Source organism: Phodopus roborovskii, unplaced genomic scaffold (assembly GCF_943737965.1).
Source record: "Phodopus roborovskii unplaced genomic scaffold, PHOROB, whole genome shotgun sequence".
NCBI lineage: Eukaryota > Metazoa > Chordata > Mammalia > Rodentia > Cricetidae > Phodopus > Phodopus roborovskii.
The window spans coordinates 15,629,057-15,656,816 of record NW_026126408.1 but is presented as its reverse complement, the minus strand read 5'-3'; the positions used below and the strand labels follow the sequence as shown (position 1 = coordinate 15,656,816).

At 38.7% G+C, this 27,760-nt stretch overlaps 1 protein-coding gene across 1 annotated transcript in view; it reads right to left on the bottom strand.

Moving 5' to 3' along the window:
- The window catches only part of Lclat1 (lysocardiolipin acyltransferase 1), a 112,467-nt gene that overhangs the window by 53,587 nt on the left and 31,120 nt on the right, over positions 1-27,760 (bottom strand). The window contains exons 2-3 of the mRNA XM_051181844.1: positions 5,114-5,282; positions 1,312-1,510 (exon numbers count right to left, since the gene is read on the bottom strand). Coding sequence (XP_051037801.1) covers positions 1,312-1,510; positions 5,114-5,278 — 364 coding nt within the window. The 5' untranslated portion in view covers positions 5,279-5,282. The remainder of the gene's footprint in view (positions 1-1,311; positions 1,511-5,113; positions 5,283-27,760) is intronic.

The window sequence follows — 27,760 nt, the reverse complement described above, 5'->3', positions numbered from 1 at the left end:
CATAATTGGTAATGACTCTTGAATTTCCAGTCATAAATGGGACATCTATATTATCCCTCCAAGGCTCTGGAAACACCATGGAAGCAGCAGAAAAAATACAGGAGCAACAAAAAGGGACTGAGCAGTGTGGACCACTGCCTTCTGGAGCAGGATGACTATTGTCCTGACAGTAGCTATGATTAACTGCATAAGATTGAGCCTGTGATGGAGAGGGGAAGCCTCATGGGACCTCTACCACTCTTGAGGCACTAATAATTGTTAGAGAACCAGGCATTTTCCAGAGGTATAAGCACTGGGAAGTTATCTACACTGTTGTGAGTAAACGCTCACCTATGTTCCTATAAACAAGTTTTATATCTAGTCACATCAAAATAGAAAAAGACATGAAAAAGTACAAGGTGACCCCTCAGAAAGTGGCAAGGATGAGAAAAAAAAATAAGAAAATGGGGTAAACATGATCAAAAAAACATATGTGCATGTATAAAAATATCATTATAATACACTAATAAATTCCTTTAAAAAGAGAAAGAGGTAGAATGTGTGTGGTTTTGCCTTCAAGAAAGAAGTCCATTGTCAAAAGCCTCAACAAGCATGGTAGCACACTGTAATCCTAGCACCTACAATGCTGAGGTGAGAGGACTTGAGTTTGAGGCAAGACTGAGGCTGTCTCAAAAAAACAAGAAAACCAAACAAAATGATCAGACTCAACCTAACATAGCACATGTTATAAGGAGTGTGAAGAATGAAGAGAACTGTGAGGTCAGGCCTGGCATCAAGGGAAAACCACCATGGGATTTGTCACCCCCCTCCCTGGGTTTTTCTTTGTATCCCTGGCTGTCCTGGCACTAGCTCTGTAGACCAGGTTGGCCTTGAACTCACAGAGATCTACCTGCCTCCCAAGTGCTGCCATTAAAGGTGTGTGCCACCAGCCATCAACACCAGACCCTAGGTATTGTCTTGAAGCAGGCAAGCTTCAAGCTTAATTTGGGACTCCTGGCTGCTTGAGAATACATTTGTGGCATTTTAATTTGTGATGAAAGTTACCAATTTATTGAACTCATATCCTTCAATGTGGTAGTCCTAAGAAATGATCTATTTCCTTGATAACAGTTTATTTTCTTTTCTAGACTTAAGTTATTTTTAAAACAGAGATTAAGATAAAGATCAGATAAAAAGAAACTGAAAATATTTTTAGCTTCATGAGAAAAGCTGAGCATAACATACAGTTCAACTTACCTCATTTTAGCCTTACAGAAGGCACATTACATACAGAATGAGTTAAGCACATAAAATAACATATGAAGAACATACCAAACCCAGGAACACTTTTGAGACTGGATTTGAGGCAAATTTTCTCCAATCTGAGGTAGCTGTATCTCATTAGACAATTCCACAGGAACATCCAGTCTACCCTGGTTCGATGGTTCATGATGATGACACTCCTTTCTCCAGGTACAAACGCATCACCCGTTATAACCACTTTTACACCAAACATGATCTCCAACAATGCCTATCAAAAAATTCAAAAGTGCAGATATAGAGTAACTTAGGATTTGTAGGTTAAGAAGCCAGATATAAGATTATTTTTAACCATGTTTATAAATGTATTAGATATTTACAACATTAAAAAGAAATGAAAATTATATAAGAGTTATGAATCTTTTTCATTCTTGCTAATCTTGTCATGACTATGCTATATTACTTTTATAATATGAAGAAAGATGACACACAAAAAATAAATAACTAAATGAAAAATTTGTCTTTGGAAAAGCAAACCTGAGTCCAAACTAAATAATGATTTAATTATTTTTTAAAAGTTAATGCACTTTTCCATTTGTAAATTTTATCACATTATTTCCTATGATTTCTAACATATAAAACATAGTTTCCTATACTCTTGCTTCTGTAATAAAAGGGGGGGTGATCAAGTATAAGACAATGAAGTACTATATACACTTCTTCCACTAATTTTAATTTCTGGAAGTTTCATAATAGAAAAATATGAACTACATTTGAAATCTCCAATTAATATTATTAAAGAAATGCACAAAAAGATTCTACTGGGTACTTTTAAAATATATACAGATAAGATTACCACATAGTTCTTCTAGAAAGAATAATGTGGGACTGAAGAAACTTTCATTTTTCTGGTATATGATCTTTTGTTACTCAAAAAGAATACATAAGGACTAAAATAACTATGTCTACTAAAATCTTTCAGCCTACCACCTACAGCCAATATCTGGCACATATGAATGCTCAAATGCTTGCTGAGTTTGTTAAACCAACATTTCTGAGGCCTGATGATATCATGAAAACTAAATATCCCCAATGAGAGTGTGTATTCCAATTCAGAGTTCTTAAGAAGGGAGCTAATGCCTCCCCGTTCCTTTTCATTTTCCTTCCTCATACAGTCCACAATCTGCATTCAAGCTCCCTCTACCACAGTCTCTGGAAAAACCAAGACTACAGAGTGGATTACTAATCCCAACCTCAGTCTCAATTTCAAGCTATTACATGTAACATCCTATTTTATTTCATAACTAATTGAAAACGGGTTGATAGGGAGGTCAAAGCTAAGAAAATCAAACCTCTCAAGCATCTTTAAATCATTCAACATTGGCAGCAAAGGAGCTATGAGCATCTATGATGGCATGAAGCACAAACCTAACAGTGGAAGGGAAGCAAGAAAGATCATGTAGATAAATATCCACACAAAAGGCTTTCTACAAAGGCGGGATATTTTAGAAGTAAATAAATACAGTAATACAGTAAATAAGAAGTTGTATTCATGGCAACTTCCAAAACAGAAGACATTTGAGTTGGATGGCTGGGTAACAATGTCCACTAGAGCTGGCAATGCTATTTCTTGACCTGTTTGACAATAACAGTTACTCCAAGGACCATGGAGACAGGGGGGTTGCTGTCTCCCCTGTGAGCCCCAGGTTCAGGGATAAAACCCTACCTCAAAGGAATAAGTGAACAGTGATGAAGCAAATGCAGGACAAGCTCTTCTGACCTTCTTGTGCATGCATACACACATACACTAGCACATACATCAATACACACACATATTATCCATTAATGTGTGTGTTTGTGTTTATTAACTTTTTGATGTTTTTTCTATTTAAAAGTTAAAAGCTCTGTGGCCTAGCCATGGTAGCACATGCCTTTAATACCAGTACCTGTGAGGCAGAGGAGGTAAGTAGATCTCTGTTTTTGTGATCTAACAGAGTAACAGTCTAGCCCATAAAAAATGAAAGCAGTTTTTCATTCAAATGGAAAGTAGAGAAGACAAGGTATGTAAACTTACAATTGAGGATACTTTAGGTTAATGGGTGGTCACCTCCACAAGGTGGCTATCCTTACCTGTTTTGTTCATCATTATATCAAAGAATCTGGTTCACTTTGCCTGTGTCCCAAGAACTTTAGTGAAAGTAAATTTAAAAATACTGAACTAATTTGTTTGGCAGAGGAAATTTTAAGACAAGAGAGCATTTACTCTGTGGCATGGCTACTTCTTATTACATTTACCCAGGCTTATAATTAAAGAGAAAACGAGTCAGGCAGTGGAGGCACACACCTTTAATCCCAACACAGAGTAAAGAGAGGCAGGTGGGTCTCTGTGAGTTTGAGGCCAGCCTCAAAACAAAACAAAAACAACCAGACAGAGACAGAGAAAGGGATTGAGAGAGAGCTCAAAAAAGTTATAAACTTCACAACCAAGAAGAACAGCCTGGCTCTGTGCTGGGACAACAGGAAATGTCCCTGAAGAAGGACTTTACCCACTAACTTGTGAAAATGAAAGCTTACTTGAATAGAGATTGTGAACTGGAATATAGCTAAAGTTGTTCCCCAGGCCTTAAAAGCAACTGTCTGGGAAAGTGTTCCCCAAGGTCAGCACATGGAAGCTGATGGCTATGCTTCAAGGGGACCAGGTTATAGTTCAAACTGGTAGAAGAACATGACAGCACTGTCCACATGACTAGTTTTGCAGGTATGAAAGACGCAAGGCTGAGGCAGTCATAGAGGTCACAGAGTTCCCTTCAGAGAGCAGCTGAATATCTATCCTACCCAAGCACCATTTCTGTAACTATGGAGTCAACCTCCATCTGAAAGGTCCACAGCCAATGCACATGACACTTCCATCCTCCAGGCAGGCACTCCGCCTGCTGCCTGAGGGAAAGAAGCCGCTCAATGAAAGAGGTAGAAAGGATCCTTTACCAATTAGGGAAGATTATCTATCTCCCTTCTAAACAGACTGATACACTCAGCAACCTGAGGAGAAAAGAGGAATAGCTGTCACTAAGGAGAACGAAGGAGCGCAACAGCACCCAAGAGACCATCCAAGTGCACGGTGCTGACTGATGCACAGCAACCTCTTCCCAGTCCCACAGAAGGAACCTGGACTAGAAACTAACAGTCAGCAGCTCCAGGTGAGCAGATGAGCTTAGAACAACTGTAAGTGCCACAGACTCCAAGACTTTATTGAACATTGTGTATGCATTTTGATCTTAGCTATGCTATTAACCTCATCTTCAGAAAGAAATCACATTTTCTTGATTTTTTTATGTTCCTTACTTTTGTAATGACTGGAAAGAAGTGAATCCATCACATCTCAGTCAGATGTTTAAAAGATGTTTATTATTCATGAGGGGGTGACATTTTTACTTAAAAGTTTTTCATACAATTTAATTTGATATTCTTTCCTCTTCCCCGCAGAATCTTATTATGTGTCACTGCGTTGTAAAATACAAAATGGAAATGCAGAATAAAATTTAATGATGTAAAAATTCTTCAATCTTTTAAGGTTTACATATTTTTCTAAATACAAATTATATATTCCATTATATAAAATATAAAAGAAAATTCATGAAGAATATAAAAAGATCTTAGTTTTCTGAAAGGTTCTTTATAAGGGTTTGCTTTAAGGACATGAATGTTTGTATTTCTATTTTTTCTATTTTCCCACTTCTTTTTTAAGTCAGACATGCTTACTATAAAACACTGAGGACTTCTGTTTCCCTGAAAACCAAAACTCTGATGCTAAAAAAGTTCAAGAGATGGACCATCCATTACAAGCAGACAGACCCTTCTCTGATATGTAACTTACCACAGGAAGTGTGAGCCACGTAGCTACAAGACGGCTGCTGATCCAGCGATACCATGACAGGTTTATAAACATCAAAGGAATAATGGGACCCAGCATAAAAATACTTCCAAAAAAGCTTCCCGCAAACAGGAAGAGTATAAAATAAAGCCCCTTCCATGACACCATGATTCTGAAAGATAAAACAAAACCAAAGAATATATTTTATTACTATGCATTTAGCTGCTCTAATTCCAACAAAATTATGCATACAATAATCTTTAATGATGAGGCTACTGAATAACTGATTCAGGCTAGAGAAGACTGAATTCCCCACTCTACAAGCCTAACACGTTGCCAGTACACTAGAAACTAATACTCTCAAAAGAGTTACATAAATGTCTGTTCTCCAGAAAAATGTGTGTAAGAAGTCTTTTTAAAAGTTAATTGGTATTTAACATAAAAGGGTATCTTTCTCTTTCCTAGGTTACTATTCCAGAGGTTGTTTTCTACCTAGAAACTGAAATAATGCATGAAGCCTTGCAGGACAGCTTCCTAAGGGTGAGCACAGCTAAAAACAACAGTGCTCTCACGGAGGACACTGAAATTGAAAGAATCTGGAAGTATTCATTCTTTATGTGACCCTGAGTCATATCTCTGGGCACCCAGTCTCAGACGGGTTCTTTATGAGCAGCTGCCAAAGTATTACCTTAAGGTACTTGAAACCAAACCTAACATGGATATTTTAAAACAAATGCTTAGAAACAGTTAAAAATGAAAACTACCTCAGACAGTGGAGCCAGGAAGTATCCCTGGTGCACAAAAGGACTTTGTGAACATATCCCCCATGGAGGGATAACTGCCTTAACCTAGAGACAGGAGAGAAGCCCTAGTCCCTACTTCACAGGACCTGTCAGATCTACATGACCCCAACTGGATGGCATTCCCCTACATATGGAATTGGGGTGGGAAGATGGGAGGGGCGGGTGGTTAGAGTGCATGTGAGAGGGCAGAGTGGGTAAAAGGGAGGGAGGGAAGGAAGAAGGGGGAACTGGGATCGACATGTAAAATAATAAATTAAATAAAAAAATGAAAACTACAACATTTGATCTAACAACCTAAACAGAACTGACACAGAATGAAGTTTAACTTGGTATCAAGTGTATGTTTTAAATTTCTACCAATATTTGATGGTCTATGCACAAAGTCCTACAAAGTAGAAAGAGAACAAATATACCAAGAACTTCTAGATGGAGACGGTTAGAGACAGGGATGAAGACTCATGGAGTAAAGACAACTAGGAAGCAGTGGGATAAACTTCAGCACACACGGAGCTGAAACATGTTTTCCCACAAACCTCCATACCATTGCATCTGAGCCTCTGCATTAAAGGTATCAGTAGCAGCTTCTCCCTAATCTTCCAACACAGGCTTTAATTCAGCATTTCAGACCTGCTTCTTACACACACACACAGACACACCCACCCACCCACCACCACCACCTCCAATGAGCCTCTCTATCTGAAAACCTCTATCTACCTTTTCCTATCTGTGCTACATCAGACAGACACACAGCCAGCCATCAGCCAGCCAGCTAACTCTAGACACTTGTTCCTAACCTCCCTAGCAGAGCTACATTTTACACAGTTATACCCTCAGGCAGTATCCTCATCAAAAACTCCTGCATCCTTCTTCCTTATCAATTTCTGATTTGATGTGATTATAAGGGAATATATATCATTAAATGGCCTAGCTATCATCAGATGAACTCTTTCCACTGCATAGCAGTGAATCTGAGTCCTATGGAGGCTAAAAGGGTTTTCCTAATTCAACCCAAAGCATGCAATCCTTCCTGGTGCACCTTGCACTGTATCATGCCACCTTTCTCCTGCTATGCAACTGAGAATTAGACCAACATCAACTTTAACCATGTACTTTTAACAAAGATAAACTTATATAAAGGGATCTAGCACATGACTGCAATGGGATTCTATAGATTCAACCTAATCTAAAATGACTTGAACATTCATTCATTTTTAATGAAACAATAAGCATATAAAGAAATCCCTACTGTGTGCCAGCCACAGGGCTAGTCATCATCAAAGGTCTCTGTAACACAAATAAATAAATGACCCAGAGACTGATCTTGGGGTTCAAACGTCAAGCTGATGATCAGAAAAGCAAAGCAGCTGGCCACTAACTCTTACCTTTACTTCAGGCTGAAAGAGCTGATCCACACATGAGCTCTTCACCAAGTCTCAATCCGCTGCCTTTCTTCTCTGTGGCTAGAGAATAAATATTCCCTACTTCGGTATGGATGGAGACCGAATGCCTCTGTGAGACCCTGCTTCTGGCTTATATACCTCCCTAAGGTTGGGATTAAAGGTGTGAGCTATGACTCTCTTTTAGTCTTATTCACTCTTGCATAGATCTGGGTGACCTTGAACTCACAGAGATAGTCTATCTCCTAATCCTGAGTCCTAGGACTAAAGGTGTGTACCACCACCTGCTAGCTCCTGGCTGCTGGAATTAAAGGTGTGTACCTGTCTTCTAAGGCCTGGGCTGACTTAGCTTTCTGAATCCTCAGTCAATCTTTAATAAATCATAAATAATATATCACTACAGGTCTCACACATCTAGGAATGGAATTCAGGGCCTCTTACATGCAAAGCACAATCCCTACCCTCCTCCATCTGGTGATCTTGTTTCTTCCTGTGTGCCCTTCTCTGACTGAATTTCATAGTCTTTTTCTGTACCCTAATTTGGAGGTCAATTAGGTTACGAATAGCTACATACTTATTTGGAGTAGGCAAATACTGGAAAAAATAAGAAAAAGTCAAGGGCTGACACAGATGTACAGCAATCTGAACTAACACACATTTGCTGGTGGAAACACAAAATTGTACAGAGCTCTGGGAAACAGCTTGGCAGTTTTACAAATGCTACGTTTATACTCACCACATACACTAGTAAATCCACTGACTGCCCAGTACAAATAAAATACTATCTTCACACAAAAAGTTCTATATAATCCTTTATAGCACCATTTCTCACAACAGCACAAAACTAGAACTAACCTCTCAGTAGAGGGTGAGCAAAGACTGAATTAGTACTCAATGAAGATATATGCCTAATACAGGCATCCTGAGTTACTCTCAAATGAACTGTGCTGAATTAAAGATGCCAGGTGCAAAAGACGTTTCCTCTAGGGGACATTCTGGGAAGGTTGGCAAAGGCTAGAGAGAAGAGACAGTCTGAGTACTGACAGGAGGCACAGGGAAGCTTGGGAGATGAGCAAACTGCTCTGTTTCTTAAATGCACAGTGCACAATGGTGGAAAACACATCCACTAGTTTCGTTCTTTTGCTACCTTGGAGCTCGACGCTGAACCCAGTTTTCATGCATACCTAGCACAGCTCTGCTACTGAGCAACATGCTCAGCCAGCCCTGGACATTTGAAATTATGATCCTGCCTGTAATCTAGCACTTGGAAGGCAAGGATAATGAGTGTAAAGCTACAGAGTGAATCTGAAGCCAGCCTGAGATATATAATAAAACTGTTTCACAAATAAAAATTTAAAAAATGACTACATGAGATAAAAGCTATGTCCTTGTGAAATTCTATATTTCAAATTACTTCAATAATAATGATCTAAAATATTTTTCTAAGCTTTTATAGTACACCAGATACTGTTTCGTGTATTTGATTTGAATAGACTTCAACATTCACATTAATATCATGGCCTGGGTATTTTTATTACCCCTATTCTAGACACCAGGATTCTGTGGAACAAAAATGTTACAGTAATTTGCTCAAGGTTAAACAGCTAGTAAATAGCAAAGCTGAGAACTGGCTTTAGGGATTCTGGTGTTCATGTCTATACTCAGTCTGCTATAGTAGACACATCTTTTTCAAGACCATTTTATTTTTGTAATTAAACAGACATACTTAGAAACACACTATAAAGACATTAACTGTAAACCAAGTTTTAATACATTATAAAAAGTAATCTGAATTTTAGAAGTTCACAGGAGCTTAATGGGAAAGGCTCATTAAGTCTTTCTTAGCTCAATATCCTTTAGTACACACAAGCAATTCACTGTGATACAGTTTAATAGAGGTATCGTGAAACATTCAGTCAGATGGGGACAGGGATAATGGGTGCTTTGCTAAGGTATTCAAGAAGGCATCTTCCTGGAGGAAGTAGTGGGGGGGAGGAGAGAGAAAAATTCAGGCAGAAAAACAAATACAGGTTCAGAGAAATCTGAAACAATAAGGTGTAGAGACTTAGAAATTGCTAAAGTTTAAAAGATCAACAGGGTTCACAATGTTGGTATGCAAGAAATCCTAAGAGCATTGGTCCTAGGGAGAAAGCTACACCCAACTCAGGATGGGGGAAAACAGCAGCACTTCATCTAGGCACAAGGAGTGGGGAGAAAAATCTAAGACTTATGACTCATATTTTAAGGTAGGTGTAAAGGTGACACAAACATGGACAGCCTGGCTTTCTTAAGAGCCTTCTCTGAACTTTGCAATAGATAACTCATATACTTACAGCAAAAATCATAGGACTGAGAAATACTGCTATCAAAGACACAACCCACACCATTTGGCAAACAACTGATCATGAGCATGCCTCACATAAAGAGGCTTAGGCAGATCCTTTCTAAGACCTCTGCTAGTTTGAATATAGGCTTCCTTTTATTATCAGACATTTTATATACACAGGGCTCACAGCATTTACCTCTTTAACATCTAAAGATTTGCCTTGCTTGCTGGTGCAAATGTGTAATCCCAGCTACCACTTACAGAATCAGGGAAACAGCAGGTTCAAGGCCTGCCTGGATGGTGAATGCACCCATTCCCTGGGTAATTTGAATGGACCCTGCTCAGTGTAGGAATACTTGCAAAGTACTGGATCTAGTTCCAAGCACTGAAAAAAAATCAAAGTCCACAGACTTCACATTTTATATACAACCCAAACATCTATAGCATGGAAGAAATCTATAATAATCTTGCTCAAATTTAAAGTTTAATCTTAAATACTAAAAGTCTATAAAAGCAAATCATGATATGAAAACATCATATTGAAACCAATTACTCTGTATACTAACTTTTAAAAATGAAAACAAAAGTCATTTTAGTAACAATGACTCCAGCTAACTCTCAAAGGGCCTTTATTCTAGCTACTTCCAGTCTCTTTTGAGTATGTACTATGCTATGCTATAGTGGATTCATAAATTTAAGAATTTATATAAAAGGGCTTTGCTATATCTCTTGACATTGCCATTTGTCTTAAACACTTTACATTTCCATCCAATCCAAACAAATCCTCGTGTGTGTGTGTGTGTGTGTGTGTGTGTGTGTGTGTATGAAAATTGTGTAAGCTGAAAGAAATATTTCTAAGTGAATTCTTAGAAATCTCATGGGGAGACATATGACATAATAAACCCAAGATGACTGCATAAGGTGGCTGACTAGAAATGCAGACAAATCCTTATGTCAATCTTCTGCACTTTCAACTCCTTCAAGGGCCCCTCTTGACCAACCCAGCATGAATGAAGAGACGCCTGCTGCCTTATAGATCTGGCTTTTTGAGGAGGAAACAGCAGATTCTATGGCACCCAGCAAAACAATATAGAGTTAGCTAAAATCAGGTTATAAACTATATGATACCATTTTCTAATGACAATTGATTTTTATGTATTTTTGTTTCTTTATGGTATATGCCATCCCTGTTACCTATATTTTTTTGATAAACATGTTATCTTTCTAACATTTTTTAATGTGCCGAGGATCAAATCTAGGGCTTCTCACATGCTACACAAGCACTCTACCACTGAACTACACTACTAGCCCAAAATTAATCTATTTGTTAATTTCAATTAAAAATAAATGTATAAATTCTTATCTTTATCTCTATAGGTCAGTGTACACCTCAGAGAAGTTTCTTATTGCAACAGATGGTGACCAAGCCAAGAGACACACAGTTAAGAGACTGTGGAAGATACTGCTCCACCCTGCTAAACAACAAAATACCTTTGAGCCTCAAATGGAATGCCCAAGTGAATATGGCACAAATTTCAGTTTGAACTTGGCTTCATAACCACATGATAATAAAAGGGTTGCTGTCCTTTCCATACCTGGTTTCTAGATCAACAGGTGAAAGTCATTTTATCTGTCTCAGGTGTCTGTTTTGACATACTCCTCTTAAGGTATAAACTAAAAAGCAGAAGGAACACACATTCCCATTGGATAGCCAACACCCGAAGGGTAAACAGCTGAGTCTGCCAGAACTCATTGCATGCTTGCCCACTGCTTCCCCAAGAGGAGGGTCTGACTAACTCTCTAGAAACTGAAGTTTGACAATCACTCCCAGCTGTCCCAGCACCTGTGAGAATCTCAAGGGTCTTCAGCTAATAATGGCAGTAGCAGAGTATGCTTACCTTTCAGGTAAAATGAAACAAAACAAAACAAACAAGAATACCTAGGGCCAACTGGTGGTGGTGCATGCCTTTACTCCTAGCACTTAGGAGGCAAAGGCGGATCTCCATAAATTCAAAGCCAGCCTGGTTTATAGCTTGCCAGAACAGCCCAAAACAAACAGGAGAGAAAAAAAAAAAAAAAAAAAAAAAGTAGGGAGGTAAGCAGACTGTCAAGGAAAAATATGTACATAGGCAGTAAATTTTTAAAGAAAAAAATGGAAATGACTCACATAAATGGCTAACAGCTATGGTCTTCAAACATACTGGTAATATTCTATTTCTTAAGGACTGTGAATAACATGTATGTTTCCCAAGTATTTTTAGACTATCAATATCCATTCCTCACATATCTCATATACATGTTACTTCATGCAGGAGCATGAATATTTTATAGGTTTGCCCTGCTCTTGAATGAAGCATGGAGAACTTTCACTCCTTAATTCACTTACTTTTGCATTAGTCTGAGTTTTTAAGGATAAATATGCATTTTACAACTTAAAATATTTTAATTATAATAAAATCAAGAACATGTTAATCGATCCATGACTAGGATATTTGTTCCAATCTCTAATTACAGAAAAGACAATCCTTAAGAATTAGTTGAGAAAAATATATCAAAGAAATTTATAATCTCTCTAAACTAAACTAGTAAGCATCATGTAACTGAATTCACATGGTAAAATTGAATATATGAAAGGATGAATATGTGGGCAGAAACCTCTATGACTGCATATACATGCACATAGGGTAAGTCTTTATTGGAAAAAGCATCAAATATCAGTGAAAATAAAAACAGTAAACAATCACAGCCTTATTACAGAGATTACCATCATGTTCCTTGTGTGAACAGATGAAAACTAGCTGTTCAAGGGTCACACGAGACACTGTCACTATTTTCTAACATAGTAAAATACTTCAGTATACAAAATACTAATTTCTTTTAAATCCATGCAAGCATAATAATTTGCACAACGCTGTTCTTGTGGGCACATCTGTACTTCTTGTGACAGATGTTGAAGAATTTACACAAGCTTCTCTATGAACAAAAGAAGGGCCCATATAATGTTTCTTCAGATCCTGGTAACATAAATACAACCGTCTTGCCCAGTAAAATGGAATGTCTCTTTATTCCCCCAAGGAGAGCTGTACTTGTTTTCCTTTCTGATGTGAAGGGACAGAAAGATTGGAGCTAAATAAAACAATCCTTTCTAGAAACATCTTCTCTTGCAGTCTTTCATTTTTGTTCTCAATGGCATTGTCACACGTGTCTTTTATTATAACCAACTTTAAATTCTTTCAGGAAACAGACTACTAATTTAAAATAAATTAAAATCTAGTGTCACCATTACCAATGTTATTCATTTTTACTTCCTAGTTATACGATTGAGTCTTTATTAAAGCATGGTATCAGGAAACAACTTCACTTAAAAATTCCATTCAAAATATTCTGAAGACAAATAATACACAAAGCATCAGGACAAAGGCTTCTTGAAGTCTAAACTTAAAATATTTTCTGTATCAGTCGAGTACTCAGAAGCTGAATAAGTAACACAAGAGTTTGCTGTGGACCATTCAACTGTTTTGGAAAAAAGGACAGAGACACTGTGACAAGGATGAGGCAAACCATGTCAATTCTTCCTTCCTACAGCAGCAAGAAAAAATATGAATTTCTCAGATACAACACATACAGATAAACAGGCACGGTAGTCAGAAAGGTCTTACAAGAAACCAAATCACATTTACCCATTCTGAAAAAAACTCAACAGGACTGACTATGAAGGAGCAAAACTGGGTCAAGCTTCGGTTCCACCTACTAGAATAGAGCCAGAAGAACTTTCAGTACCCGGCTAACTCAGTCAACAAGCCTGCCATAACTGTTCGGGGAAGTCCACTAGGGCAGTTCCAAGGACTGGGCAGGGGCAGCAATAGTGATGTCAAAATCAAAGTGCTTATTTCATTACCTAACCTTTGGGTTTGGACAGAGAAGAAATTATATGTGTCTACATGAGACTTACATATATATTCTATGTAAATATTGAATCATACAAATATCCAGTTCTCAAATTCCTGATACAATCTTTTACTTAAAATGTATTCACCAGTCAGTAGGCAGAAAGAAGAAAGTATGTGTCATATTATGACTCTTTTAACTCAAAATTCCAGAATAGATAAGCAGTCTTGGGGAGCACCAGAAATGCTGTTTCTTGATTTGGTGCTGGTTACACTTAGGAATGGAATAACTCTGAAGTTTCACGGAACTGCACCCTTGAAATACATGTGTTTTAATTTGTGGATCTCCACATTATTTATAAAAATTACATATAATAATTTAAATTAGATACTTTATAAACAGCTCAATCAGATACATGCAGTTCATGAGAAAAAAAAAAAAAAAAAAAACACAAATGGTCAGTATCTGCTTTGCCTTTTGTGTGCTGAAACTGCCAGTGTCCTTCCCTTCACAGTTGAAGGGGCAGAACAAGCCCTTCAAGGAGACAAACTGGCTAAGTAGCTGTTATGACACTGAACATAACTATCATGAAACAGCTCTTAGTGTTTCCCTCAGAGATCCTCAGCTGTATGTACAAGCATGTTGCACTGTCACACCAACAATGAGGAGAAGTTATGCAGTCCACTGATGGGACAAGCCAGATGGAGGCAATCCACCCAACACTGTGGACCCCTGTGCAGTGACTGTGAGAGATGAGCTGCTATGCTTCCCACACCACACTCAACAGCTCTGCAAGAGGATCTCTCCTAAAACCTCAAACTTGAGATCCATCCCAAGTGCTGAGATTATAGGTATGATCCCAGCACACCTGGGTTAAGATACATTGCTAACAGAAAAAGAATATGATACGATTTAGGGGAGTGTGAACTCCCCTCCCCTAAGCTCCCAATGCTCTGTGGCTAATATAGATAAATGTAGATTAGACACAGAGGCGGTGAACTATAGTTCTAGTGCTTCTGAGGCTGAGGTAGGAGGATTACTTGAGTCCAGGAGTTCATGGCCAGTCTGGACAATATCAAAAACTAGTCTCTAAAACCCAAACAATATTAAATGAAATGCACAGAAATCAGTCCACAAGGATGGCTGCCAGGACAATATACAATCACCTCTGTAAAGATGACACCATCTACAACTCGGATAGTCAAAGGGTGTTGAAGTTTTCCATAATGTTTTATAAGGGAAAGCATTTCCATACTAAAAGGAAGAAGCCAAATTAGGATGAAGACAGAAGTATGGCCAAAGATCTATTCTCAGTAAGGCCCATTTGTTTCTATTTTACCCCATTATCAAAGCAAAAGTGGGCATCAAGTGACAAAGTAGAAATAAACCAAGCTCTTGGCCAAATAATCATTTGCTAGACCCTAAGCTCAAAATAAAATTTTACACTCAAATTTAAAAATAATTTTAAAATACATTAAGACAGGAATGATAAAAATCTTCTTGTTCACCTTAAATTATACTGACATCACTAAGGATCCTGAGCCTAACAAAAGCAATTCAAAGCCATCATTTAGCCAGGCATTCTTGCTAACTACAGCACTGGAGAGGTTGAAGCAGGGTGATCATAGTTCTAGACCAACCTAGGTTCTACAAGAAAACCCACCTTCAAAACAAAACAGAACTCATCCAATTGAAATCACAGCATTTTTCTCCATTCACATGATGTTTAAACCCATGTTCAGTTTCTCTCTTCATGAGATAGAGAATTAGCTAGTCAAAATGTGCAAAGGAGGACCAGGGATATAACTCAGCTGGAGAGAGTGCTGCCTAGATTGTGCAAAGCCCTGTCCATCCCCAACAGCACATACACCAGAGATGGTGATGCGCACCAGTATTCCAAGTACTCCAGAAATACAAGAGGCAAAAAGATCCAAAATCCAAGCTACTAAGTAAATGACAGAAGCACCAGTGACTGTCAAAGCAAGCACGGGATCTAGTAAAATCCTACTTACAAAATATGAGGTCATGAAAACAAGACAGAATGAGATAATGGAAAGATACAGGGATGGGGGGGTTGGGGAAGCAGAGAAGGGAGTGTGCGGAGAGGAAGAGGTGACTCCTACAGGTAAGGTTCTAACAGGAAACCACTGTTTAAAATGTGAGGAAAATAAAAATGGGTACATACCTGAATCCCAGTTTACTTTCAATATTTATACAAGTATATACTCGTTAATTGGGAAAAAGGGAAAATGAAAAGAATGTGCCTAAATCTGTCAAGTTATTCCAAGCATTTGAACAGAAAACAAGCACCAATCATTCTCCAATGCTAACCATCTTCAGGAAAGAAATTAGGAGGAGCAGCAACATGGGGTCCAGCCTTCCTCCTGTGTGTATTCAACAAAGAAAGAGGAACACTGAGAACACATAAATGCCAAGTTCACAGAAACTCAGCAGTCTGTTCATCTGTGGAACTGTATGTCTGGAGCTGGAATTAAAGCCAGTGGGCTTTAAAAACATGTGGTCTCCCAGCCACATGAATGAAGAAAACGAGATGTGGGAAGGTAGGACTTGTACCTGACTTGTACCTAACAGAACACAGACAGCTGAGACAGGGAGACCATTAAGGAGACCACAAACAAATGAGCCACTGAAAAGACATTAAGACACAGTAAGGCCTGGGCCTGGAGAAGGGATAGACACAGTTAAATGGAACAACAGACAGAGGCAGGCTAGTGCCGCTGTCCTTCTGGTCAGTCTTTGGATCTCTGTTGGATTCTGTTGTTCTAAAAATATTTCAAACAGTATGCGAGATTTTTAACGAAACGTCACCAATATTTTTCTGTGTAAATGGCAAAAACACTGTACTACAACAATTTCCTGTTATTACAAAAAGATTTCTAAGGCCTAAAAGTTAAAACCACACACACCCACACTGAGTGGAACATGACCAATGTGAAACCATCTCAGAAAGGATGATTAGGGTAGCCAAAATGCCACCTAGCTAGTATTCCTTTCTTTTCCAATTACTTATTATAGCCCTCCTAATGTGAACCACAGAGTTACAGTATGGCCTAAGAACTCTACTCCTCGGTGCACACCAAGTGAAATGAAAGCGCACATCCATACAAAATCAATTACAACTTATAAGCACAGTTTAACAACAGTCAGAAAGTGGAAATAATGCAAATGTCCATCACTTACTGAATGGGTAAGCAATATAGCAGGTCTATAGAATACTACAGACCACAAAAGGAATAAAGTACTGCTACATGCTACCATGTAGACTGGCTCCAAAAACAATGTGCTAAAGTGAAAGGTGACAGTTAAATTCATGGATGCTACAATTTTGTTTCTGTGAAATGTTCAGAATAGGTGAAGCTACAGAGACCAACAACAACAGGTGGGTGGCCCCCTAAGGCAGATGTCTCAGGAAATGGAAAGTGACTATGAGTCCAAACTCTATCTGGGAAACTTAAAAAAGAAAGGCTCTACACTTACACAGTGGTGGCTGCACAACTCCAATCTGTAAGCCAGTGACTAGTAAACTTTATAAGCATAAACAACTTAAACTGTGTGGTATATAATTACATCTAAAAACAAAAAAATCAAATGGTGATTACCAAACACAGAAATAATTCTAGTCAGCTCTACTCTGTAGATCACAAATGCTGAGGGAAAAGAGAAACTATGAGACATTATAAGAAAGAACTATCACCCCGAAAACTATAAATAAAGGTATTTGTAAGTCTGTTTCATATGTGGGATGGAGAGGGTTAAACCAGAAGAGGGGCTACCAGGTGTTAGGTTTCAAACTGGGACAATGGCTGAGGTACCTCTTTATTGTATCAAAGCAGACCTGGCAGCCCAGCTCTCCTGCATCCTTTTACTACAGGGCCATCCTGGTTGGCATCCCTGGTCCCCTACTTTGATTCCCCAGCCCTGGGGTTGGGTGGCCCTTCCCTAGCTGCACTTCCCTATATAATCCAACTGTTTTGGTTCCCTGGTCTGTTCATCTATTCTTTGGGCCTCCTGGCTGCTGTACCTAGTCTTCCTTCCCCCCCCCCCCCTTCTCCTCTCCCCACAAGGCTCAGTGTCATGTCCATTCTGGACTCTTCCAGAAGTCTCTGCCTCTGGCTACACTCCTTTTTATCTACAAGAAACTTTCTCCTCCACCATACCTAGGTGCAGTCATGCCCTTTCCCTTTACTTTGTTTTTCATTCACCAGGAAAGAGGTCAGGGAAGGGCAACCTAAGAGCAGAATGGGCATGCATGCCAAAATGCATCATATGTGTGTACCAAAATGTCTTCATCGTTTTGTATAATTAGTATTCAGTAGCATAGATATTAAAATATGCAAAATAAAGCCAGAGAACAAAGGGAAACCAAAAAGTAGACAAAGCAACATTAGTGATAGGAAGAAAGACCAGTCACTCAAAACACTACTAATAGTTGTCCCTGTGTAGGTACCATGATTACTTATTTTTCTAAACAATGTGAAGAACATGGTTTTTATATAATAATAATAAAACCCCCAACAATATTGTAAAAGGAAACTCAGAAGTCAGTATTTCTTTTTCCAGGTCTGAATAGAGCCTATCACTGATACATATCTTTAAGAGTAGTATCAATCAAGCCAGGCAGTGGTGGCACATGACTTTAATCCCAGCACTCAGGAGACAGAGGCAGGTGGATCCCTGAGTTCAAGGCCAATCTGATCTACAGAGTGAGTTTCAGGAAAGCCAGAACTACACAGAGAAACCCTATCTTTAAGAAAACAAACAAAGAGTAGTATTAATTACTGATGGAAAACATGAAATTTGAATCACATGGTATTAGAAAATATTGTTCCAATGTTTTAAATATGCAAGAACTGACATTCAGTATCTGTTTCTTTTTTCCAGATACAGAATTACTGATTTCACTGAGTCAACAAGACACCTAACAAATCACAGGACAGACAAATAAATTCCCTCATGAAATTATACTTCTTCAAGCAACAGGCTGATTACATTGCTTCTACAGTTCATGTCACTGCCCTTAATAAATATTGCTAAGTTACAGGTTATGATAACTAAGCAATAGTTCAAGTATCAAGAAGATAGCAATCATTCATGTTAATAGACAAAAGCAAAATGAAAACAGTCAAATCAGTGCCTCTCTTTTAATCTACTCTCATGGCAGAGTAATTCAGCCTATATATATTCAAGGGTCTGACACCTAGATCTGTATGCTAAGCCATGTACATATATTTTATTCTTGAAGAGAAACTCATTAACGTGTATCAGGCAGGGACTTTGTAGCCAGAAAGACACAAAGAACTACTCCTTAAAGAAACACTCACCAAGGGCCTCAAAGGTCTGCTTCTGGAAGAAGATTCAGAGTCACCTTAGGACTCAAGGAACCATGCCATGTAGGCAACATGCTAGAGCAACAAGGTGGAACCAGAGACACATCATAGGCATTTTCCTTACTAGAAATTAATTTCTACATTGGGAAATTAAAAAAGAGAAGCCCGGCAAAGTAGTAAAGAAAAAACAGAAACAGGATATCTGCTCACAAATAGGTGGTGTCACTACATTGTTTGTATCCTTGTATTGGGCTCTCTTTCAAACACATTTGGAGTGACTTGACAGTTCTACAGCACCTTGTGATCCAAATGGAGTTTCCCATTTTTATTCAAAGCATGTCAGATTGAATTCTACCAGCATAAAATTCTTTGCAACTGTTACAAAACACTTTTTTTATAGCTTATTCTGAAAAAACAATGACTGGGTTTTGGTTCATGTACAAACTGTATTTTGCACAAATAATAACAGGGTTAGTATCTGGAATGTCTGCCTTGCTATTAAAGTATTACATCTGTGACTCTTTTTTTCCTTAGACTAGCAAAACTGAAAATAAGGAGCAGATGGAGAATGACCGGAACACTATCCATCTATTTGCAAGTGTTTCATGTTGCATGTTCTTATCATTAACAAATAAAAACATAAATTAATGTGAAGGCCTATAAAAATTCATTTGGTAACAAAAGCTCTAAGACCTGAAGAAAACTAACCAATAGTCATAATATTTTTTAAGTATTCATCATAACATCTATTTGGTGGGCAAAGACAGTAATTTTCGGAGCAATACAGTACAATCATTAAGATATCATAAGACACATCTCTGAAAATTCAATTTAAAAACCAGGCAGCCTATAAATTCACCATGGAAACTCATCTGTTCAAAGAGGCATTATAGATAATGGCCATGGAACCCTTCATTTCAAAAGCCCATGAAAACTCATGTGTGAACAAAAACCTAGCAGCTCTGACTAAAGTTGCTGTTCCCTATACCCAGCTCTTCCATGCATGGGCCCCTCTGATGAGGGATGCCCTTCTGTATACTGTGAATATGTTTCTCTTATTGGTTGATGAATAAAGCTGTTTTGGCCAATGGACAGGCAGAATGTAGCCAGGCAAGAATATAGGCAGGGCTACCAGACTGGGAGAATTCTGGAAAGAGGGACACTGAGAGCAAGTCTCAAGAGAGATACCATGTAGCTACTGAGGAAGAATGGGGCCTGGGCATCACCCCTAAGCCAAGACCAAGTAGAGATACACAGACTAATAGAAATAAGTTAATAATTATGAGAGAGCTAGCCAGTAAGAAGACTGAAGCATTGGCCAGTTTATAATTAATCAAAGTCACTCTGTTTATTTGGGGCTAAAGGCTTGTGGAATCAGGTGGGACATAAACTTAGGTCCATAAATGGCACCCAAACGTTTGGCAAGAATTTCCACATAAAACCTGGCAAAAGCTTTAAGAAGGTTCTAAATGCACAGAAATGGAGTGGCACTGGGGTTACTAGTCTCACAGTCTCACGCAGGCCATAATGCTGAGACACTGTGGCAGTCAAGCTTGAACACAGCATGGCAGATTCCTGCTGCAGAACAGGGGCTGTGTCTCCAAGCAGCACAGCATGCTGCATGGCAGATTTAGCTTTTTATTCATACAGACAAAAAGGTTTATGGGCAACGTGTTACAAGCTGCTTGATGGCAGCATGGACAAGAGCACTGCTCCCAGAGCTGGCAGTAAACATACCACTGCCATTTTGGAAAGCTGAACTGGGTGTAGCCAGCAGCCAGGCGCCTCTTTAATCTTAGCATGTTACTTAGTAACATGTGGTGTGAAAAAGATAGAGATATTAAGACAAATTCAGAGGAAAAAAACTGTTTACTGTGCCTTTAAAAATATACATAGGCTTGGAAGAAAAAAGAAAAAGGATAAAGTCCTTTAAAAAAAAATAGAGTAGCTGGGAGTGGTTGAACACACCTTTAATACCAGCACTTGGGAGGCAGAGGCAGACAGATCTCTGTGAGTTCAAGGCCGGCCTGGTCTACAGAGTGAGTTCCAGGACAGCCAAAATCAAGAAATCCTGTCTAAAGAAATAGAAGAAATAAAAATATAAGAAATTGAATATTTTTTAAAGCATGTAAAAATGGAAAATACACAAAGAGTCTGGATTATTGTGTTGTCTTTGAATTGTTTGATTGCTGAGGGAGAAGCAACAGCTGCTAAAAAGACATTGATTATAAATGGTGCTGGATTAATACAACCTATATATTTTGAAAATGCCTTGACTTCAAATTTAAGTCTAAGAACATGTTAGTTTGGAAAAGAGGTTGTGCTTTTGTTTCCACACAAGATGAAAAGTTGTGGATTCCTTCCAGACTAATATGGTTTCAAGCAAGACTCCCCTGCAGCAGTGGCCCAAGTGATCCAACATCCAAAACAGCTGACATGATTCACCTTCATAGACTACTCCAGCCAGGACTGGGCCATGATTCTGGGTTTTTTCAGGATGCCCTTGGGATTGACAGTGACCCCAAACAGTAGGAAACAGTTTGGAGAGATCTACATTCACATTCCAAAATATTGTTTATAAATGTTTGTTTTTATTTAAACAGGGCTGGTTATAAATGGTTTATGATCACAGTCACTCTCTTTCTAAAGAAAAAAAGGAATATGATATAGAAATAAATACTTTACATTGATATGTAAGTCAATTTTGTTATATGTATATTGCTACTCTTATTTAGATATTGTGTTTATACAGCTCATTTAAAAATGTAATGTATAATTAAATGTATATTATAGTTCCATACAATAGTCAAAACTTATAGTAACCACCGCCACATCTTATCTCCTTAGCATCTCCACAGACAAGAGTTCCTATTTCTCCCTGCTTATATCAGTTTCTGCCCAGCTATATTTCCTGTCTCTCTGTACAGACCTCCAGACTTTTATGTTTAGCTAGTGGGAAGCTCCATTCTCTGACCTTCAGACAGGCTTTATTTGTATAAGCAAAATATTACCACACCTCTCCCCTCCAGGGTGTTAGAGAGCATCATCTGAAATGCAGAGCAAGCCCTTCACATCACACTTCAGGCATCAGAGACACAGACTCAGTTTCCTCTCAACTACCTGGCTCCATTTAAAGTGTGCTTAAAAATGAGTCATTTTCAGAAATTATGAGAAGACAGAGAAAGCTAGCATAAAGTATTTACATTTAGCACCAAAATGCTCACAACTCTGCGATATCGGTAAAGTACTCTCCTTTGTTGTTGGAACATGACATCAAAAAGCACTTAAATGCATAGATGGCATAACCCAGCAGGTAGCAGTCCATATTTAAATCATCATACATCTGATTCCAAAGCATGTGTTCTTTCCAATACAGAACTTCACATTTGTGTAGCAAGAATTCTGAGGAATCCATAGTGCAGACAATGAGAAACGCACCGTCTCTACTTCATCAGTTACAAATGGAGCCAGGGAGTGGGTAAGGACTGGAAAGATGGTTCAGTGATTAAGTTCAGTTCCTGGCAGCCATGTGGAACAGTGTATAACTGTTTCTAACTCCAGGTTCAGGAAATCTGTGTCTTCTTCTGGCCTCTGAGGACGCTTCACTAACATATATAAACCTCCTATCCTCCCACCTCCCCCACCCCCCACGCACAATTTAAAACCTTTTTTAAAAATAAAAGAAAGGGGCTATAAAGATGATATTGACAACCCATTAAAAAAGAAAAAATAAACAGAGAAACTTTAGGACCAATAAAGCAAAGTCCATTTTAAATGAAGGTTTACCAGATGAATTAATTATTTAATAAAGACACAGCCAGGGACAGATGTGGAGGCAGCACCTGTAATCCCAGCACTTAGGAGACAGACACAAGAGGAATTATAGTATAGGACCAGCCTTGGCTATGAAGGGAAACCCTACATTAAACAAAACACACACTCTAAAATCAACAAAAACAAATGGAATTAGTATATTTAAGTGAAACTATGAAGTCTAAAAAAGTAAATCCAAGACGGCCACAAATATATGTATTACACTTTTATTTAAAACAAAAGGTATTTGTTTAAAAAAAAAAAAAAAAGGTAAACTATCCTTCAGACAGTTAACTGAAATGACTAATGGCATTAACTAAACATCTCAGCTTTTCTCTAACATTATCTTTAATTACCTGGGATCTTGACAAAAGCGGAATTCAACACATACACTTCTATAAACTACTCAAAAGCCCACAGAACTGACAGGCACCAGTCTAGATGCTATAGGGAACAAGAAATTAAGGAAGTGGATGAGGAGCAAAGGAATGCCAGCTGGTGCTAGAGTCACTGGACTTGTATTCATTCCCACAGGACAGAAAACACCAGAACACCAGTGAGTGGCAAGATAAAGGATGCACACAAGGCCACTGCCCTTAGTTGTCAACAACTTACTACTATTCACTGCAGATATATTTTAGCCTCCAGACCCAGGACTACAGAATTCTCATGGAGCATACCACCTAACAGGAAGGAAGTCAAATTCTCTTAAGTGCTATAAACAGTTAAAAGATAGAATATGTGAAATGTGCTCTCTAAAGGGTTTCCTTGGCTAACACATAAAAATTCAGCTAAAATAAAAGTTTTGCATACATTTTGTACTTTTTTTTTTTTTTTAACTCTTTGACCTTTGGAGGTTGAGCAGGTAGCACTAAGGAAGGGCTAAATGGTAAGAGTATGGCATCACACCATTACTACAAGATTAGCAGTTACACTATCTTGGCTTCTCATGTTATTTTCATTTTGCATTGAGACTTGTGCATATAAATAAGCTAGGTCAATGGTTGAATTCATTTTTTTAATTAATTAATAGTTAATTAATTACATCCCACCTTTATTCTTTCCGAGCAAATGTTTGCATTAAGAGGACTTGAATAGAACTTTTTTTTTTTAAAGTGAATAACAGATATCTATCTCACAATTTGAAGAGAAAAATCCAAGTGAACTAGAATATCCAAAACTATGTCCCATAACAAGTCCATCCTTTTGGCTTCTCTAGCCAAAGTAGGTGAAGAATTATATTGTGGTATATATCCAAGGGTGTCCAAACTGCAGTTTAGCGACTAAGAGAACATACATACATTTATTTACCTTAACAATGCAGGGTGATGTACTGTCCTACAAAGTTCACACTCAAAATGGCAAAACTGAGTCCCCCCCCCAAAAAAAAAATTACAATAAAGCCTATAATATTCTAATTAAGTTTATGGTTTTGTGTTGGGCCATAGTCCTAGCTATCCTTGACTACAGGATGGACACTCATAGAAAAAGCAGTGTTCCTGAAGAGGGTGTCACTGGTGTGACAAGAAATGAATAAGTAATAGCTAACTCAGCATTTGCTTCTTGACACATGCCTTTGTCTTTTCCAGTTGCTATGATAAATACTTTAGCCTAAGAGAGAGGGAGTTTACTTTAGCTCATACTCCCAGGTGACAGTCCATTACTGCAGGGCAGTGAAGGCAGCAGGAACGAGAAGCAGCTGGTCACATTACATCCACCGTCAAGGACTACAGAAGAATGAATGCATGCATGTTAATGCACAGCTTGCTCTTTGCTTTTCATTTGGTCCAGGGCCCAGTCTATTACTGGTGCTGATACCCCAACCTATTTTTTAAAAAATTCCTCAATGACATGCCCATGGGCTAACCCAATCCAGACAATTCCTTCCTAAGGAGGGTGATTCCAGGTTTGTCAAGTTGACAGTTAAGACAATCTGCTATGATATACATTGGGGTTACAGGAGGTTCGTGGGCAGCTTTCTCCTCCCACAGAGACACTGGGGGATGTAGGTTACTTGCACTGAGGGTCCTCATGCCCTCACTCATGTTCATCCTGCACAGAAAGAACTTAATAATATGAAGGAACAAAGTCTATCTTTCTAATTACACCCCACTATTTACAACTCAGTCACGAGGAACCCAAGCTCCACTCTCAGGAAAAGAGGAAAAGCAAACTCTAGTGGACAGCTGGTAATATCTTCACAAAGAGAGTTTAAAAATGGACCGTAAAGGATGGGTCAAAACGAGCTGGGAAGACAAGAGCCTTGTGAATAGAAACAAGCCAAAGTGAAACGACAGCACTCCACTAGCAGGGCATGTCTGGACACAGTCTGCAAAACAGGGATGCTGAGGCTCCTTAGGCATATACTTTTCCAGAATGTGCCAAACTTTCTGTCTATAACAAAGTGAAAAAAAAAAATACAATCTCACAACTCATTAAAAATGCTATATTATTATTCAATTCTCTATTATATGTGTGATGTTATGACACTATGAATAAAAATTTCATGTCTTAATTTTATACTAAAAATATTTTTAAACCTGTCATTTAAAGCTGTGACTAAAGTTTTTCTTTTTTTAAAGTTTTTCTCAGTCTTTTTCCCACAAGCAATCTCACCCCCCCCCCAGGTTTATCTACACATCAGTGCTTGGGTGCTTGCCAACAAGCCTGTACTGTTCTCTATTACAAAGTCAAACGTAAGCATGAGTTACCTGAAGCAAGCAGAACAGCTTACCAGCCAGTATAAAATATAACCAAAAGCTAAGTTCAAGCCAACCTGAGCTATAAGCAGGATGCACATCTCAAAAAAAAAAAGGAAAAGAAGGAAAAAATTAATCCGCAAGTTAAAATACAATCTACTACAAAGCACTGAAACAAAACTCCTTTTTAAAGTGAGGGCCAAGGGGGATGCATGGATCTCCCTGGGAAAGGGAAATAGAGATCTCCTGGTTGGACTGGGGGCCAGCTGGTGGGCATGGGAATTTGTGAGATCAGGTAGTGGGTGGGTGGAGGGGGACAGTGCTGAGAAAGATAACTGGAACGGGGAGCTTTACAGAGTCAGGTAAAGCCTGATGTAAGGAAAACTTCCTCAAGTCTACTCCTGGCAGGAACTAGATGCATATGGAACAGGCCATCCCATGACCCAAGGTGACGCCTGGCTGTCATCAGAGAGGCTTCATTCTCTGTCACTGTGACTGATGGAGACAGATTCAGAGACCCAAGGTCAAACATTGGACTGAGCTCAGGAGTCCTGATGAGAGGGAGGAGGAACTGTAGGAAACAGGGGGATTAGGTACATCACAGGAAAACCCACAGAAACCACTAGCCTGGTTCATGGAAACTCACAGTCTGAACCAACAACCAGGGAGCCTGCAGTGGACCAACCTAGTCCTCTGAATATATATGACAGTAGTGTAGCTTAGTCTATATGTGGGACTCCCAGCAATGGGAGCAGGGGCTGTCTCTGGTGTTTTGGCTGGCTCTTAGGAACCTTCCTCACACTGGATTCCTTGTGCCCTGACTGATTATAAGGGGAGGTGCTTGGTCTTATGGCAGCTTGATATGCCAGGCTCTGCTAAAGCCCATGGACGGTCTGTCCCTTTCTGAGCTATTACGGAGGAGCAGTGGACTGGGGGGAAGGGGAGGACATGGCAGGGGGGGGGGGACAGGAGGGGAGGGAGGCTGAGGACAAGTTGTAAAACAAAAAATACTAAAGTAAAAAAATAGCATAATATACACAGAGTTTCTACTTTATCCATTATAGCAGTCATTCTCAACCTACCTAATGCTGCAACCCTTTAATATACTTTTCCTTGTGTTGTGGTGACCCCCCAACAATAAAATTATTTCTATGCTATTTCATAGCTGTAATTTTGCTACTGCTATGAATCATAATGTAAACATCTGCTATGAAGGATATGTGTGGTATGTGATCCCTGTGAAAGGGTTGTTTGACTCCAAAGGTATGGCAACCCACAAGTTGAGAACCACTGCATTATAGATTAGAGGGCAGTATTCAGTTACCATTACAAACAGCAAAAAAATATTAACATGTTGGCTTACTCTGTAATCCCAGCATTTGAGAAACTAAAATAGGCAGATTGCTTCAAGTTTGAACTCAGCCTTGGCTACATACAATGTTGAGACCCTCAAAACAGGGAGGGAGGGAGGAGGGAGGGAGGGAGGGAGGGAAAGGCAATAAAGAAAGTGAAATAAGCTTTTCTGCTAGAAAAATTCAAAAGTTATTCAACAATAAAAAGGTGCCATGTCTCTTCTTCATGACTGTGGACAAAGAGACTAGCTGCTGTAAGTTTCTGCTGCCTTGACTTCTCTACCATGATGGATTGTGCTGGAGCTGTGAGCCAAAGCAAGCCCTTCCTTGTTTAAGTTGCTCTGGTTGGATATTTTGCCACAGCACATGAAAAGACAGCACATTGCTAGATACTGACTTTCCTTACCTCATTTACTCCTGTCAACAACTCAGTAAGATGGGCATGTAACACAGTTTAAAAGTAAAGAAACTGAGATCCAGTAAATTCACATAACTTAAATAGAATCACAAAGTGTGACAGGTTGTATTTTCTAAAGATAGCTATAAAAAACAGCCCAATGTTCTTTTTTTTAAATGTTTCTTTTGATAGTTTAGAAAAAAACGCAATGGTCAGAAGAGAATCCTCATATACCACGCATCCACATTCCCCTAGTATAGTGTCTTAATATTAGTCACATATTTGTGATGATCGGTATTATAAATCAATATTAATATCTCTATATTAGTTACAATGCTACATTGCTTACAATGCCTTAATTTTTTACTCAAGGTTATTGTTCTGCACCAGACACACAGTACATTTAGTTGTTATGTCTCCTAAGCTTCTTAGAGCATTCTTGTTTCTAATTACTTACAAAGCCAAAAGGCTGGTATTTTACCCCAGACAGGGAATGTTTTAACCATAGTCCTAAATCAATGGCTTGCTTTACACTATGAAAAGGCATCCATGTTGGTCAATGTGACCACACTTTGGAAGTTGATCCTATGGCAATGCTTTCTTAGTGACTACCTTACTCTGCTGTAT